This window comes from Natator depressus, chromosome 3, assembly GCF_965152275.1.
Source record: "Natator depressus isolate rNatDep1 chromosome 3, rNatDep2.hap1, whole genome shotgun sequence".
Classification (NCBI taxonomy): domain Eukaryota; kingdom Metazoa; phylum Chordata; order Testudines; family Cheloniidae; genus Natator; species Natator depressus.
Window position 1 is genome coordinate 173,526,256 of NC_134236.1, and position 18,245 is coordinate 173,544,500.

Here is an 18,245-nt window from a genome sequence, read left to right on the forward strand (position 1 = left end):
ATAGCTTAAATGACCTAACTAATAAATGCACCTCTAGATGGATCAAAAGATAAATGTTTGAGATTCAGGAATGGTAGAAATATTTTAGATAAACTTCTGTTATTTCAGTTCTTGTTTTTGGAAACAGTATATGGTAAATTGAATTTATTCCTACAAGCACTGAGCAACGCTGTGGGATACAAGACACTATGCTTTAATGTCATATCTGCTGAGAGATAAACAGGTAGAGCTACTATTGTTTTCCACTATAAATAACAGCTTAAATAAATAATGATCACAAGACTTGGGGCAGAAACATGTTTAGCTTCTTTTATTGCTCGAATAGATTTAATAATGAACTTTCCAATCTTAAGGAGTAATATTTTGGACTGTAAAATCTATCTTACCACAGCTGGCAGGGCATTTAAGCCCTCCTCTGTACTTAAGAACTATTCCCATTTCTTTCCCAACCTCCAGTCCTGTTTTCTTTCACCATATTACTCAAGAGCAAAAAAATTATTTGAAAACCATAATTCTCTCTCCACATGGAAGCAATTAATTTTTTTTAGCATTATGTTTCCCACACCATGCACAGTGGATTAAATATACAACTCCCATCATTTTTTAATGGGAAATGAACATCTAAATCCATTCCGCAGGAGTTGAAAACATTCTTTTTAAAGTTCAGCAGCATAAGATTTACCCTCCCGATCACAACATAGTCAATCAAGTTCATCCATTAATTCTAGCGTACAGTTTCTGGTAGTGACCATACCATACATCATCCTTCAGATGAAAGTTAAAAAACCCCACAATGCAGCTCACCAATTAATTGTCAATGCTGTAGATGAGGGAAAAGTGTCTCTGATCCCTGCAGTGACTGGCATGAGATTTGTTTACCCTAGTCTTTTTCTTAACCCAGTGAAAATAAAATAGGTATTAATATGTAATCAAGAACTTTGATCTAATATAGTATTAGAGTAACAAAGATCAGGTGTGTGACAGAATAGCTTTTATTGTACCAACCTCTGTTGGTGAAAGAGACAAGCTTGTGAGCTACACAGAGCTCTTCTTCAGCTGTGTAGCTCACAAGCTTGTCTCTTTCACCAACAGAAGTTAGTCCAATAAAAGATATTGCCTCATACACCTTGTCTCTCTAATATCCTGGGACAAAACATGGCTATAACAACACTGCAAACAACTATTAAAGTAACAGTTTTTTTCATGAGTTATTTCAACTAAATGGTAACTCACACATTTACAAAGCATTTTGAATAATGCTGAAAAGTCTATAAAAAACCCATGATTCTTTTCACATGAAGAAGAATCACCAGAGAATGTTTTCTAGTAAGCATACAAAATTCTTTTGAAATATGTACCTCACCTCATAATAAAAGGAACAAAAGGTGCCATGCTGAGAGCTGAATAAGTGCCATCCATTGGAGAAGGATACAGCTTGCCCAGGATCAAAAGCAAAAGAAACAAACTTGGATGGAGCTTCAACTCACCAGTTTCACTAAATGAAAAATGAAGAGAGGTATCTGGTTAAAGACATTATCTTTAAACATGTCTGCTAACACCAATAATTGCCCCTGGTATATCAGTAAATGTTGCAAAGTAGAAATTTAAGTAAATTACACATCCTTCTACTATTCCTCTTAAAAACAAACAAACAAAAACTTTCAATCTTTAAATATAGGGCCCTACACATGATAGGAGTTATTTCATTTCAAATGCATGCATGAGACACCCATATAACTCAGTGAATCAATCAAATCCCTTTCTATATATACCAACTCTAGGAAAATAAGATGAAGTCCAAGAAAGAAACAGAAGAGGTTGGCAAAAGAGCTGGTGCATTACATTACATACTTATTGTCTAACACAGGGGTGGCCAACCTGTGGCTCCGGAGCCACATGCGGCTCTTTAGAAGTTAATATGCAGCTCCTTGCATAGGTGCTGACTCCGGGGCTGGAGCTACAGGTGCCAACTTTCCACTGCTCAACCCCAGGCCCCGCCTCCACTCCACCCCTTACCCCAAGGTCCCCACCCCTTCCTGCCCCCTTCCCATAGCCTGCTGCACACTTGCTCCACCCCCCTCATCCCAGAGCCTCCTGTACACTGCGAAACAGCTGGCAGGAGGCATGGGGAGGGAGGAGGAGGTGCTGCTGATTGGCAGGGCTGCCGGCGGGCAGGTGGTGCTGGGGATGGCGGGGGAGCTGATGGGGGCTGCCGACATATTACTGTGGCTCTTTGGCAATGTACATTGGTAAATTCTGGCTCCTTCTCAGGCTCCGGTTGGCCACCCCTGGTCTAACATGACTTAAGAAACTGAACAGGTAACAGTTCCCAATGAACTGGGAAATTGAGAAAGTTCGATCAATACAATATGAAAGCATGAGAACAAAATAAACCTATCTTCAGATAGGCAGGAAAACTAGCATGTGCTGTCATGCAGATTTTACTTTGGAATGGATTACGTTACCCATGCTGGTGTCTATATAGCCCAAGTTAAAAACTAAAGACAACTATAAAGCATATTTTGATATTAAATCTGACAGGCAAACCAACTAACATGCCAAGCTATTACACGCAAAAGACCAGTTAGATTGTTCAGTGGAAAGGCTTTAAGGCAGGTGTAATCAGTTTTTATACCAATTTAATCATACTGATGTAGAAGAAACTGATACAACTAAATTGGTGCAATCAACTAGTACAGATTCCGTTATGATGATGTAATGTGCTCATATTGGCATAGTTTATTTCAATACATTTAAGGATTTACAAATTTAAAAACCAGATTTGTGGGCGTTGGAAGCATGGCAGATGGAGGAAGGTGTGTATCTAAGAGCAGAGGGGGAGGAAAGCAGGAGCTGAGGCAATAGGCTCCAGGGGGTGGAGAGCAAGACCAAGGCCACCGGAGTGGAACACATTCCCCTCCAGAACATGGAACTGAACCTAGGAGTACCGAGTCTCTACATTTTTCTGTTGTCAGCAAATAGCTGTTAAACCCACTGGCAAAGTATGTGTCAGACTTACTTCTAGTGGCTGGTCTTCATAAATGATAATAGCCTACAAATACTACAAGTTACTCTGTTAGTTCAAATGGTCGAGGTCTGTGGTACAGATCTAAAGGTCCAAATCTAGCTCATGATCCAAGCTGAGGTCAATATTGTTCCACATGACAGAAATTCTGTTTCTTCAGGTTTTTTTAATTAGAAAATTGCATGCAAAAAACACATTAAAAAGCATTATTAAATGTTCCAAATTCAAATACTTAAAAGTTAGGAAATGCTAGAACTAAAGTTGCACATGCAAACTTAATTTGTCTGCATATGCACTAGGATTAGGCTTGGAAGAATTCAAGAGTTTTGTTTTGTTTTTTTTAAAGCATTTTGTTCCTCTTTTTATCTATTTAAATTTTCAGTTGTGTGTCATGACAATAGACGTTGAGATTCAAAAAGTTAAACCTTTCTCCTCACTAAAACACACTTTGTCAACATCGTGTGTCAAAATATACAAACTAAATATCCTCAAATCAAAATCTAGTAAGTTCTCAAGCAGAACTGTTCTGACTGTACATTTTGATCACTATCAATGGAAATTTTTTTCATCACTGTGTGTGTTTACGGTGAAACTGACGTTTACCGACATTTACCAGTAAAAATAATCCTTCCAAGCCTAATATTACAGTCTTTAATTACATGATCACATACTATTTTTTCCTGAGGACCAATGCCTCTCTCTGCACAGGCTGGACCTGCTCTAGGGGATGAATCAGGGTCATGTAATGAAGAGCATTGTTGTCTGTCAGAACCCTGCCCCACCTGTTGAAGAGGCTGGAAGGTGTGTAGTGAACAAGACAAGGTATGTTCTCATAATCAAGACAGCTAAATGCTGCCCTGGATAACTGGATTCTACCCCTATGTGTGCCAGAGTTCCCAAGTGATGTTGGGCAAATCACCTAAACCAAAATATTCACAGTTGGACACAAACTGTGTTTTCCTCATTTTTGGGTGCTCAACATGAGACACCCGTAGCCACATCTGCAGAATTGCTGAACTCATGGCTGCAACTGAAGTTCACTGGAGCTGTACTTTGATAGGAAGACGTTACTCACCGCGTGCAGTAATGATGGTTCTTTGAGATGCACCCTATTGGTGCTTCACTGTAAGTGTGCGTGCTCCCCTGCGCTGCTGATCAGAGAATTTCAATAGCAGTCCGTTCCACCCATGGACACGCAGCTCCCCACCTGCTATCAGGCTAGCCAGCATGCGTGGGCATTTCTTCCTCAGCTCCTTCTCTGGCACCTCCCTGTTGGTTAGCTAGCCTGTCCATCATGACTAAGGCTAAGATTTTGTCAGGGATATTTTTAAATAAAAATCATGGACAGGTCATGGGCAATAATGAAAAATTCACAGAAGCCCGTGACCTGTCCCTGACTTTTATGAAAAATATTCATGACCAAATAAGGAGCCTGGGCAGCTGCAGCTGGGGGCTCCCACCACCCATGGGAGCTCAAAGCTCCAGGGTCCCCTTCCATTGGCAGCTCCGAGCTGCAAGGGTCCCCCCTGCCACCTGCACCGGCCGGGAGCTCTGGGGGTCCCCCGGCTGCCCGCAGTGGATGGGAACTGTGGGGGTTCACCTGTCATTCGCAGCGGTGGCGGTCCCCCATGCAGCCCGCGGTGGCTGGAAGCTGCGGGGAGTCCGCCTGCTGTTCCTGCCACCTGGGGCCACAGGGGTACCCCACAGCTCCCTGCCTCCTCAGGTAGCAGGGGACCCTGTAGCTCCCAGCAGGCACTGGCTGAAGTAACGGAGGTCTAAATCACAGCCTTAGTCATGACCTTTCTTTGCGTGTCCTTGATCAGCGGGAGGAAGTGAGCTCATGCATTTCTGACCACTCTGCGCTCAAACAGGTTAATGTGGAGGCACAGCGCGGCTGGAGATCATTTGTCCTGTACTGTGCCATCACTGAGATGCACTCCCCAGCCTATGAGTGATGCACTGGCGGTCAGGAGATGGGATGAGGAAGACTAAGCAAACAGGATTCTTGTACAGACGTTTACTGGGTCCTTCCACCAGTCTAAGGATTGCTTGACCCTAGTGGGCATCGATAGAAGCTTGCCTGCGTTGTCTCTGTTCATCCTGTAAACTGAACCAAATCATGCTTGGAGGCATCTCATGTGTAGTAGCCTGAGCAATTACCGATGCGCCCGGGGCCATGTGCCCCAGAAGCTGAAGGCAATATCTGGCCAAGAGTTGGGGGCTGGATTGTACTGTCTCTATCAACGAGGAGAGACTGAGAAATCTATGATGTGGAAGGAGTGCCCTTGCCTGAATGGAGTCGAGGTGGGCTCCTATGAATTCTAGCCTTTGAACAGGTGTTAAGGTCAATTTTTGTTCTTTGATCTGTAGGCCCATATTCAGAAACAGGTCCCACGTGGTCTGAGTGACTCATTGGGCCTCTGTGCAGGACCATGCCCTGAGAAGGCAATCATCCCGGTAGGGATAAATCATTATGCTCTGAGAATGTAAGTGGGCTGCTACTACCGAGAGAACCTTGGCCAAACACCCCCAGGGCCGATGAGAGGCCCAAAGGGAGTACTCTGTACTGGTCCTGGCCCAGCATAACTTTGAGTGCATACCTGTGACTTAGTATGATAGAAATGTGGAAGTATGAGTCTTGAAGGTTGAGGGCCGAGAACCAATCTCCTTCTTCCAATGCTGGGATGATCACTGATAGGGTGACCATCTTGAATTTCTGCACTTTGACATATCTGTTGAGTGCTCTGAGATCCAGTATGGGTCTACAACCTCCCTTTTTCTTTTATATCTGGAAGTAATGAGAGTAGAATCCTTTGCCTCTGAGATGTACGAGCACATTTTCTATAGCTCCTACACTGAGGAGATGGTTTGCCTCTTGACATAGCAGACTCTTGTGAGAAGGGTCCCTGCAGAGGGATGGGGATGGGTGTTTGGGGGGGGGGGGGGGGGAAGAGAGGAGAAATGGATGGCATATCCATTCTGGATGATTTCCAACACCCACTTGTCAGAGGTTATAGGTTCCCAGGTGCTGCATAATGGGGTAAGACCGTCTCCAAAAGGAGGAATGGGGTTTCCCAGCATAAGGTGGCAAAGAGAGTGTTCTACCGGCGCCTCAACCAACCAATCAAAACTACCACTTCAAGGTTGAAGGCTGAGACAAAAAGTCGGTTGTGGTTCAAATTGCTTTTGCTTGGGGAACCTTGATTTCTTTCTCTGTGGCCCTTAAGATCTCTGTGACAAGTACTGAAGCATGTACTGCGATGATAGGGAATTAAACAGCGGCTGAGGGCTGTAATTTCTCTTGTAGGCTGGCATGCATATCCCTAGGGAATGAAGGGTTGCCCAAGAATCCTTCAACATGTGGTGAGACCCATCTGTCTTTTTGGAAAACAGCTTCGTTCCCTCAGTCCTTTTGCTAGGTTCATAGGTGGATGTGTAAGTGCAGCCAGCCAATCCTAGTAAAGAGGGCATCTACAGGCATGCATGGGATATAAATACCATCCCTCATTCTTGCAGTCAGGAATAATGCAATGACCTTCTCCTGAACTGGCCCCATCTGCTTCTAGCCCTGCCTGATTATCCCTCTAAACTTTTCCCCTTCTAACACACGATTCTTTTACAACAGTGCCCCTTGAACAGCCACTGAGGGAGAGAAAGGGACCAAGTCTTACTAACAATACATCTAAAGAACAGCACCTCTAACTCACTTCCCCTCACCCAGGGGAAAATTAAAAAATTTAAAAAAAATTTAAAAAAAAATTTAAAAATCGGATTTTATTTAGATAAGTTTTTTCCTCAAAAAGCATTTTCATCAAAAAAAAATCTGATCTAAAGATAGTTTTAATTAAGATACATTATAGCTCAAAGATATCTCATCATGGAATAGGGATTATAAATTCTAATTCTATAGTATGAGACAATATATTCATGTAATGTTTAAGAAAAGTTTTGTAAATGAGTTCCAATAGTTCATGGATTAGGGACACAATCTTATAGGGTTCCAGGGGCTTCTGTATAGATTATTTAGGTTAATCTTTCTATCTAACCAATGGGACTCAGTGCTCAGTCCAGAAGATACCATCAGAGATGCTTAGTTTTGCAGTTCTCAAACTGTGGATTTGTGTCTCAAGAGATAACATGCTTGTTAACAACAAAAATGTTTTTAAATAAATAAATAAATAAATAGTATACAGAGGTGAGAAATAACAGACCTCAACCCTATTGTCCCTCTGCAAATTTGTGTACACAGAGTCAATCCCTTACCTCTCTCTAAAAGTGCAAAGTTTCAAAACATTCGATTAATAGAAGATTGTTGGGGGCAGAATAGATCTGGAAAAGGAGAAGGGACAGGCAGTAGAAACAAAAGTGAAACTGTTTGAGCAGCACATTCCAGAAGTCTTGAGGTCTTTCTGAGTGTAGCCTTCATTGATCTGAGATCTACCATACCATTCTCTCACTAGAACTGAAAACCTATAATGGCAGCAGGCCGTAAAAGAGACCTAGTTCGTGAATATTTTAATGAAGTTCCTCTACCTGTGGTTAAGACAGGCATGAGTGCAAAATGCAAACAGTGCAACAAAGAAATGCAAGGCCTGGTTGCCCGAATGAAACAACATCATGAGAAGTGTTCCTTCTCAGGAAGAAGCTGCTTGAAGATGATGAAAGGAACACGTCTGAACATGCAGAATCTTCAGGTTGGTAAATGTTTTTATTTCAAAAAGAAAAGGAGTACTTGTGGTGCCTTAGAGACTAACCAATTTATTTGAGCATAAGCTTTTGTGAGCTACAGCTCACTTCATCGGATGCATACTGTGGAAAGTATAGAAGATCTTTTTATACACACAAAGCATGAAAAAAAATGAGCATTTACCACTACAAAAGATTTTCTCTCCCCCTACCCCACTCTCCTGCTGGTAATAGCTTATCTAAAGTGATCACTCTATTACCAGCAGGAGAGTGGGGTGGGGGGAGAGAAAACCTTTTGTAGTGGTAAACACCCATTTTTTCATGCTTTGTGTGTATAAAAAGATCTTCTATACTTTCCACAGTATGCATCCGATGAAGTGAGCTGTAGCTCACGAAAGCTTATGCTCAAATAAATTGGTTAGTCTCTAAGGTGCCACAAGTACTCCTTTTCTTTTTGCGAATACAGACTAACACGGCTGTTACGCTGAAACCTGTTTTTATTTCATACTTCTTTCTGAAAGGCTGCCTGTCTTCCTTCTGGACTATTCTTGAATTCTCACGTTTGAGCAAAAAAAATAGTTGTTACTCTATGGTACTATCATTTTAGATGCAGTTGTGATAAAAAAATAAATAGCTGAAATAGGCAGATCTTCTTTTTACAATTTCACCTTTAAAGTAGTACTGAGTGTCAGTGAATGCAATGAGTAATACTAAGTAAGCAGCATGGTAATAATAATTAAATAACTGCATTGACTTATTTTGTTTAGGAGAATCCATCCTCAACATACAGGATTCTGAATACTATCCACCTTCAAGATCACCATCATTTTCTACAGTTTCAGACTTATCTGCCAATGATAGTGTTTCAGTCACATCCTGTATGTCACATAGCCACAGTATATCACCTGTAGCAAAAAGAAAAAAAAATCTCCATCATCCAGAAACAACCATAGATAAGTTTGTGATAAGAACCAGCAGATTACAAAAAGAGGTAATTGATGAAAAAATTGCCCGGTTTGTTTATGCAACAAACTCTCCTTTCCATATGATTGAGAACCCACGCTTCATGAACATGGTTCAGTCATTACGACCAGGATACAGTCCACCCAACAGAGCAGATGCCACAGGCAAATTGCTGGATAAAGTGTAGGAAAGAGAAATTGAGCAGTGTGCAAAAGGTCTAGAGAGTAAAATTGTTAACCTGAGTCTTGATGGGTGGAGCAATGTCCACAATGATCCTGTTGTATGTGCTTGTGTGAACACAGAAGAAGGGAATTTCTTCCTTACAGAAACAACTGATACATCAGGAAATGCGCGTACACAGCAGAGTACTTACAAGAAGTAGCAGTAAAAGCTATAACAAACTGTGAAAAAAAATTCAAATGTCTAGTACACAGCTTGGTCACAGACAATGCAGCAAATGTATCCAAGATGAGAAGAAATTTAGAAGAGAGTCCCAAGCTAATAACATACGGTTGCAGGTTCATTTGATGCACCTCCTAGCCAAAGACTTCAGTGTTCCAGAAATAAAGGTTAATGTTGAAATTGCAAAATACTTCCGTAACATCCACTTTGCAGCAGCTGCTCTGAAAAAAGTGGGAGGAACCAAGCTAACTCTCCCAGCAGACGTGCGACGGAACTCAGTAGTGGACTGTTTTGGGCACTAGATCAAGAACTGGCCTAATCTGATGACAGTTTGTGAACAAAATTGTGAAAAAATAGATGGCACTGTCACAGCCAAAGTTCTCAACATTGGGCTTAAGAGAAAGGTTGAACACATGCTGAGTACCCTGAAGCCTATTTCTGTAGCCTTGAACAAAATGCCGGGAAATAGCTGTTTTCTTGCTGACACTGTTGAACTTTGGAAGGAATAGAGTGAGATCTTAAAAAGAGAAATACGCAATGACAGAGTTAAATTACAAGCATTAAAAAAATGAATGGGACAAGCACTGTCGCCGGCTCATTTTCTTGCAAATATTCTCAATACTCGGTACAGGGTCAAACCTTAACTGCTGAAGAAGAGGAGTTGGCTCTGACATGGACATCCAGCAATCATCCCTCCATAATGCCAACGATAATAAACTTCAGAGCTAAGGGTGAACCATTCAAGAAATATATGTTTGCTGATGATGTTTTAAAGAAAGTCACACCAGTGAACTGGTGGAAGTTACTTAAGCACTTGGATTCAGAAACTGTTGAAGTGATAATATCACTTTTAACAGCAGTAGCTTCTTCTGCCGGTGCAGAAAGAACATTTTCTTCCTTTGGACTAATTGATTCCAAATTGAGAAATCATTTGGGACCTGAAAAAGCAGGAAAGCTTGTTTTTCTTTTCCAGATTATGAACAAACAGGAAAATGAAGGTGAAGACGACCGAGTTAGCTGCAGAAGCCAATATTTTAAGTTTCTCATGTTGACCTGGTAGTCAAATTTAATTTTTGGTTTTGTTTTTTTTAATATTTCATTTAACTTTTTTAGTTAAAAACAATTTAACAAAAACAAACCTGATTTTAAAAAACTCGAATGTTTAACTAAATTCAAAAATACATGTGCTTGTTTTGTTAAAATATTATATGTTTGCTGTTGAAGAAAAAAATCCAGAATACATAATGTTGTTTTAGTTAAATAAAACAATTTAAATGTCGGTCTGGTGATGTTCTCCTCCTAATACAGCATGGCAAGAAAATCCTCCAAATATTAATGATTAACCTGTTGAATTGGAGATATTTATCAAGTCATTGGGAAGTGAACTATCTGCTTCAATTACCTTTGGTAAATGAAATAACCAAACAATCATTCATTTTCTGATATAGCTGAAAACTAATCTGAAAAGTTTTCAAAATATATCACTTTAAAAATGTATAGTGTGTACCTTCTAAAAATGAAACCTACATCTACCTCTAAGTTGTGAAGAATATGTATTAAGGTTATAACAACCAACAAGAATGCACTTTGATGTAGAAATTCATGATTAAATCGAGTCTTCCTGACTAGTGATTTAAGTAATGATTTAAATCCTCACCCTTAAATTGCACTATATTCAGTAGAATTCCACATGCTTATCTTCTTACCTATCCATAGTCCTGGCTGCAACTTCCAGTTGTTGGAGAAGGAAAGGATAAAGGGCTGGAAACCGAGAGAAAAACTCCCTCCCTGTCATTCTGCAAAAGGGGCAAAAAAGAATGATAGTTAGTGTTCTATAACAACCTGTTCTTCTCAGAATGTTTAATTATCCAACAAGCGTTCATTTTTTTATTAATACCTGAGTGTAACCCAAAGTAGTAGCTCACAACATAGTTATAAGTCATGGTTGTAAAAATGCCCAAGCCCACTTCAACCCTGTCTAAAATACAGTTTCTACCATATGCTATTACTAAGGCTAAGATTTTGTCACAGATATTTTTAGTAAAAGTCACGGACAGGTCACTGGCAACAATGAAAAATTCACGGAAGTCCATGACCTGTCCCTGACTTTTACTAAAAATATCCTTGACAAAATGAGGAAACTGGGCAGCTGCAGGCAGGCTAGGAGCTTCAGAAGCACCCACCACCTGTGGGGGCTCAAACCTCCAGGGTCCCTCTCTGCTGGCAGTTCCGAGCTGCAGGGGTCCCCCCCGCTGTCCACGGTGGCCAGGAGCTCCAGGAGTCCCCCCTGCTGCCCGCAGAGACAGAGAGCTCCAGGGGTTACCCCTGCAGCTTGCGGTGGACATGAGCAGTGGGGTCCCCCCTGCCACGTGGGGCAGCTGGGAGTGGCGGGGGCCTCCGCTGCCATCCGCGGTGGCCGGGAGCTGCAGGGGGTCAACCTGCCACTGCCGGCTCCCTTCACCTGGGGCCGTGGGGGTACCCCACAGCTCCCTGCCTCCACAGGCAGCAGGGGACCCTGCTGCTCCCTGCGGGAGCTGACTCAAGTCATAGAGATCTTTGGAAGTCACTGAATCCGTGACTTCCGTGACCTTAGTGACTAAATCGCAGCCTTAGCTATTACCAATAAAACTGAAAGCTGCACCACTGGACACTGGTGGTAAATTCCAGGTCCCATTTTTGCCAGTGTAGATGCACCCTTATAAGCCTGCATAACAACGGGATTCAAAACAGATTTCCAGCACACAACAAATTAAATAAAATACAGTTTATGCCAATGATCAGCAAAGCTCAACCACTGAACAGACTTAATAAAGCAGCAAAGTTCAAGTTATGGCAGTGAATAAAATCAAACTAAACATAAGCTTTAACACAGCTTTTTAAACCATGTTATAAACACAGACACTGTCTACCCCGGCCAGGAAACTGTGTTAGCACCTCTGTAGCAAAAACTGTATTTCAAATCTCATAGTAGGAAAGGGCCTAATTAGAATATACATTAGACAGGTAAAAGGGGTTCTGAATTCTTTTAAACAATTAACCACTAGAAGAAAAAAGCAGAATTGTAAAACATGTTTACCACATGATCTACTGAAAAAAAAAGTGAACACACATTAGCAAAGCTTCACTGTAAAGATTCATGCTAGCATCTACGAAATCACAGGGAGGAATTGCAAGAACGAATGTTAGTGAAAATAAGCAAAAAAACACCATACAAGAGTAAAATCACCACATGGCAAACATTAGCAAAGCGTCATCCAGTGCCCAGCTAACAAAACATGCCTTAGCCACAGGCCATAGAGTAAACACAGTAAAAATGATCACTAGATGGAAACAAACTTTCAAACGCAAAGGTTCAGGAAAATTTCAGTAGGTACATAAAAAGTATACCAAAATCCCGAACTATTTATAACTATAGGCATATGCAGGGGATTTGCCTCAGAATTTTGCTCCAAAGATTTCATTTTTTAAAAATTGAGCTTCTAGCCTTTATGGTTGTGAAGAAAATCTTCTACATGTGAACCAAGTGTAAACTGAAAGAATGATAATTCAAATGTCAACATTAACTATTTTGCTAATTATTTTAGCAGAAACATACAACTAATTGCTTATCCCACAATCCCAAACTGCTTCCCAGTTGCCAAAAGCTCCAAATGTCCCGTTACCAAGCTGCCAAAACTTCCAATTTCAATAGCACGGTTACATATTTTCTAGACAAACTGTGCAAGACACTGACATTTTAAAACACAGGGGCCGTGCAAAACACAAACACAAAATTAAACACGCAAGGGACATATTACTGATTACATCATTCTTCTTCTTTTCTTAAATCAATAAAATTTAATCCACTATGAAGATACCATGTAGAATCTCCAAACTACTACAAAAACAACAGGGAGTCCGGTGGCACCTTAAAGACTAACAGATTTATTTGGGCATAAGCTTTCGTGGGTAAAAAACCCACTTCTTCAGATGCATGGAGTGGGTAAAAAACCCACTTCTTTTGATGCATGGAGTGAAAATTTGCATCTGAAGAAGTGGGATTTTTACCCACGAAAGTTTATGCCCAAATAAATCTGTTAGTCTTTAAGGTGCCACCGGACTCCCTGTTTTTGTGGATACAGATTAACACGGTTACCCCCTGATACCAAACTACTACAGTGATATGCCCAGAATCTAGCTGCTCTAACTGCAGTATTTGGGTCAAATTTGCTGTGGCATATATAGTCCTTGGGCATAGGCTTAAAAGGTGATTTGTACTAACTAATGAACTAATACCCTCTTCTTATGGATTCATAACAAGCACGCAATCCCTAAACCAAAGAAATGTTAATACCTATAAACACAAACTAAAAAAAAAAAAAAAAAAAAAACAGTAGGAAAAAACAGTCTGGGACTAAAGAATAGATAAATTGGATTAAACTCCAGTCAGCCCACATAAATTAAAATCTTTAGAGAAACCCCCCCGCCTCCCCATTTTAATAGCATCTAAACCAGAGGTTCTCAAACTTTTATATTGGTAAGCCTCTGAGTGAGACCCCCCCTTATAAATTAAAAATACTTTTAAAATATATTTAGCACTATTATAAATGCTGGAAGCGAAGCGGGGTTGGGTGTGGAGGCTGACAGCTCGCGACCCCCCCATGTAATAGCCATGCGACCCCGTGAGGGGTCATGACACCCAGTTTAGGAACCCCTGATCTAACCTATCACACTGTAGATGTACATCAGTACAAATTCATGGACTTTGGATTCCTTGCAGAGGAGATAAACATATTATAGAATCCATTTGAGAATATTTATAGCAAGTTTGACATTTTGAAACAAAAATGTCAACAAGAGAGGTTTTAACATCAAATCTACTCTTATTTTCCCCCCTTTGCCTCCTCAAATAAAAATCTCTCTCTGAAAACTGACTTCTTGGAAACAGATGATGATTCTGAAGTATTATTTCAGCCATGTATTACATTGTCTGGAATGATCAGAAACTGGAGGTATGGCTAGAAAGCCAAGCAAATACAAACTGAAGCCACTGTAACCAGTTCCTGGAGGCTTGTTTACATTATAGTGGTACTGTAAGAGTTTTTACAATGTGTTGCATTTTCATTATAATATACCAAAATTCAGGCACCAAGGAATAATAGACAGAATTCCCAAGCAGATGTTACCAGGACAGCCATGCTTCTAGTGTGTGAAAAATTCTATTTATTCTCAAAAATAAAAAATAATTTTTCTCTCAGAAAAAGTGGAATTTTTTACTAAGAGAGGGCAGTATGGTTACTGTTATCAAGGGTTAACCCCTGAAACATCTAATGGGAAACACCTTCAAATGCAGTATCTACATTCTATTAAAACTATTAAATGTCTTCTCTAGATTTCTGATGACTGCATAAAAAGAATGATGTAAACGTTCTTGAACTAGGATGAAATACTAAACTGACAGCAATTTATAAGAGTTCTTAACTCTGTGCCTTCTTCATATCCAGAAGGATTTATAACCCTATAAAAATATAGTTTGCAAATGTGTCTGCAGAGGACAGAAGTCTTGAAAATACTTAAGTGAAACAGATAATTTTTGCTGAATGAGGGGCATAAATATTCAAAGATTTGCTGGGGTTTTTTGTTTGTTCTTGTTTTTAAGAACACATGTAATTCTTTAAAAAAAAAAAAAAAAAAAAGTAGGAACCCTGGGCTCTAAACATGTAGCATCACCCAATAGTGACTGGCATTATCACGGTAACTGCATCTGTTTTAGGTACCCGCAAGAAGTGTCTTGATTTTACCTGCAGCTCTCATTGACCTGAAGGGGCATTTTGGGTGCTGAGCACCTCCAAAAAAAAAATTTACAAGCAGCTAGTTAAGTCAAGAGTTTGTTCATGTCACTATAGGCCCATTTTAACATATAAAATAATTCATTGACCAAATATGAAATCAAAATTAAGCACTAAGAGTGAAAGTTCCTAGAACATTAAACTTAAAGTGCTCAGTATACAGTGTATGTAAATTTTATGCAGTTTCTTGATATTCAGAGGATAAAAAAAAAAAATCTAAAGATAATTGCCACTGAATTGGGCAGGTCACATAACCGATCTCTCAGTTTGCTGCCCGGATCTTATATGAGGGGAAGAAAGGAATCTACTCAAAACCTACTTCCTACTCGTCAGGTATTTGCAGAAAACATGTCTAAAAACAGTGAGAGGAAGTATATTTTCACTACAGCTGGAGTTGTAATTTCTACCTCTGGTAGATATAGCCGAGCTAATTTGGACATAGAAACGTAGCTGCAGCAGCAGGAGGGGCTAGCTGCCTGAGCACGTGCCTAGTGTTTCAGACAGCATTGAACTCTGGTGACTAAATCCTCCTGCTGCTCATGTCACCACGGCAACACTTCTCGTTTTAGCAAAGTAGCTTGAGAGATAGAGCAGATATGGCTACCTAAGTGGAAATTACACCTCCAGCTCCAATGTAGACACACCCTAAGAGGACTAGTTGCTAAGCAACAACTTTGGCTGTCTCCCGTTCCAGTGCGTACAGGAAACAACATAGTACAGCACACTAGTGGAGATGTTGTGAACAAAAGGGAATTGTACAAAGATGAGGCTGTGCAAGTAGAAGAGAGAGTTACTTACCATAACTGGAGGTTCTTCAAGATGTGTGGTTCCTATCTGGATTCCAAATGTGGGTGCACATGCGCGCCATGCACTGGAGCCAGAACTGATCATAGTAGTGTCCGCTGACCCATGCATGCGCTGTGCATTGACTGTGTGGTGCATCGGAGGCTTTAAGACACCATGTGGGTTGATGCCACTCTAGTTCCTTCTTATCAGGCAGTTGCAGAGCCCAGAGCAGAGGTGGTGATGCAGGGCACGACTGGAATCCAGATAGGGACCACACATCTCGAAGAACATCCAGTTACAGTAAGTAACCTTCTCTTCTTCTTTGAGCGATGGTCCCTATGTGGATTCCAAATGAGGGAAAGTAACAAGCAGAACTCAAGTGCGGTGGCAGGTGCAAGGGCTCTCCAGGAGTCACAGTCTAAAGGATGGTGCGGCCGAGAGCTGCATCCACCGCCGCGGCAGGGGCATAGTGGGTAGGAAAGGTATGGATGAAGGACCAAGTGGCTGCCCGGAAAATATCTTGCCATGGAATGTCTGCAAGGAAAGCTGATCTGGTGGCATGAGCCCGTGGGGGGGAGGGGAACACCAGAGAGAGGGTAACAGTCCTCAATCCAGTGGGAAATCCAGTGGAAGAGACGTTGCGAGGTGAAAGCACGTCCTCAAAGCAGTCAGTGATGGCAAGGAAGAGATGTGGGGAGATGTGAAAGTCACGTGTGCGCTGGAGGTAAAAGGCTAGCACTTGGCAGACATTGAGGGAGTGCAGCATGCGCTGCCTGGAGGAGGCGTGCGGTTTAGGGCAGGGGTTCTCAAACTTCATTGTACCGCGACCTCCTTCTGACAACTAAAATTACTTCACAACCCCAGGAGGGGGACCAAAGTCTGAACCCACCTATACCTCATTGCCCTGGGTGGGGGGACCAAAGCCAGAGCCCCACCGCTCTAAGCAGGGGGGCAAAGCTGAAGCTCCAGGGCTTCATCCCCAGGCAGGGGGCCTGCAACCTGAGCCTGGCCACCCAGAGCTGAAGCCCTTGGGCTTTGGGGCTTAGGCTTCAGCCCCAGGCCCCAGCAAGTCTAAGCCAGCCCTGGCGACCTCATTCAAAAGGGGTCATGACCTACTTTGGGGTCCCAACCCAAAGTTTGAGAACCGTTAGGTTAGAAGGTGGGTAAGTGTATGCACTGGTTGAGGTGGAACAGGGAGACCACTTTGGGAAGAAATCTGGGGTGAAAGCGTAGGGAGACCTGGTCGTGGTGGAAGATCGTAAAGGGCAGTTCCACCATCATTTCCGCCAGTTCACTGACAAAGAAAACCACCTTCACAGAGAAGTGAGCGAGAAAGCAGGTTTCCAGGGGTTCAAAGGACGCCCTAGTGAGGAAGGAGATGACAAGGTTGAGGTCCCTGCAGGGGATAAGCTTCTGCATGGAGGAAAAAAAACCCTCCCCCCCCACCGGTAATAGCTCACCTTAACTGATCACTCTCCTTATAATGTGTATGATAACACCCATTGTTTCATGTTCTCTCTGTATATAAAATTGTCCTACTGTATTTTCCACTGCATGCCTCCGATGAAGTGAGCTGTAGCTCACAAAAGCTTATGCTCTAATAAATTTGTTAGTCTCTAAGGTGCCACAAGTCCTCCTTTTCTTTTTGCAGATACAGACTAACACGGCTGCTACTCTGAAAAATTTCTTCCCCTGTACTTGCTTCATTTATATAATACCATTAAATGTTCAGGATGTATAAGTAAATAAATAAAACAGAAGAGCGGGTCTCTGCCCTACAGATCTTACAGTTTAACAGTGACAAAAACGAAACACAGTTCACCAATTCTCTATATCTGACAGTTGGTGGTCTAGAGCACAATCCTTTTTCTCTAGAATTCTTTCAGTGAATGGAGGCACCTCATTCAGGCTAATTTACACTGAAGTGTTAATAGAGTCTGGGAACAATTCATTTCAGCACTCCTCAGAAGAAAGATTTACCAGGATCCAGAGATGTTATGGGAGGAAAAAGAGTACTAATTTTTTTGAGTTGTGGAAGTAAATCAGGGACAGTTTCCCCTTCTACTTATGTTTCCCCCTAAAGAAAAGTACTAACAAAACACACCACCACCACAACTCTTAACTGAAGAATTCTGCCCTTCGTTCTAACTTTAGGTCATATTGCACCTGCCACTCATAATCGTTTCATCTGTCCCGTTCATCTAAATTTACTCTTTCCAATCTTTTCTGTCTGTATGAATCTGCGCCACAGTTCATTAAACTGAAGGACAAGGTTTACGATGCTAGCTAGAAAATTGTTCTAGTAAAATGTAGTGAGTTCTCATGAAACGGAAGTTACTTTGAAGGCAAAGAGTGGAGATGTACATGTAGTGTTATAACTTCCTTCCTTCATTGTACTATTACAGCTAAAATTCATAATTGAAGGCAGATGTAGATCTATAAAACCCAGCAAAATAAACTTCTAGAAAAGTCTATTTTAAGCTGCAGCTAAAGAGCAATTTGCTATGTGGATGACTAAAGTTTCTTTTAAAAAAGGAGGAATGAGAAAAGTAGTT

At 41.4% G+C, this 18,245-nt stretch overlaps 1 protein-coding gene across 1 annotated transcript in view; it reads right to left on the minus strand.

Annotated features, from left to right (window-relative positions):
* THADA (THADA armadillo repeat containing) overlaps positions 1-18,245 on the minus strand; it is a 307,383-nt gene that overhangs the window by 183,995 nt on the left and 105,143 nt on the right. The window contains exons 27-28 of the mRNA XM_074949353.1: positions 10,783-10,872; positions 1,364-1,495 (exon numbers count right to left, since the gene is read on the minus strand). Of these exons, the coding sequence (XP_074805454.1) occupies positions 1,364-1,495; positions 10,783-10,872 (222 nt within the window). The remainder of the gene's footprint in view (positions 1-1,363; positions 1,496-10,782; positions 10,873-18,245) is intronic.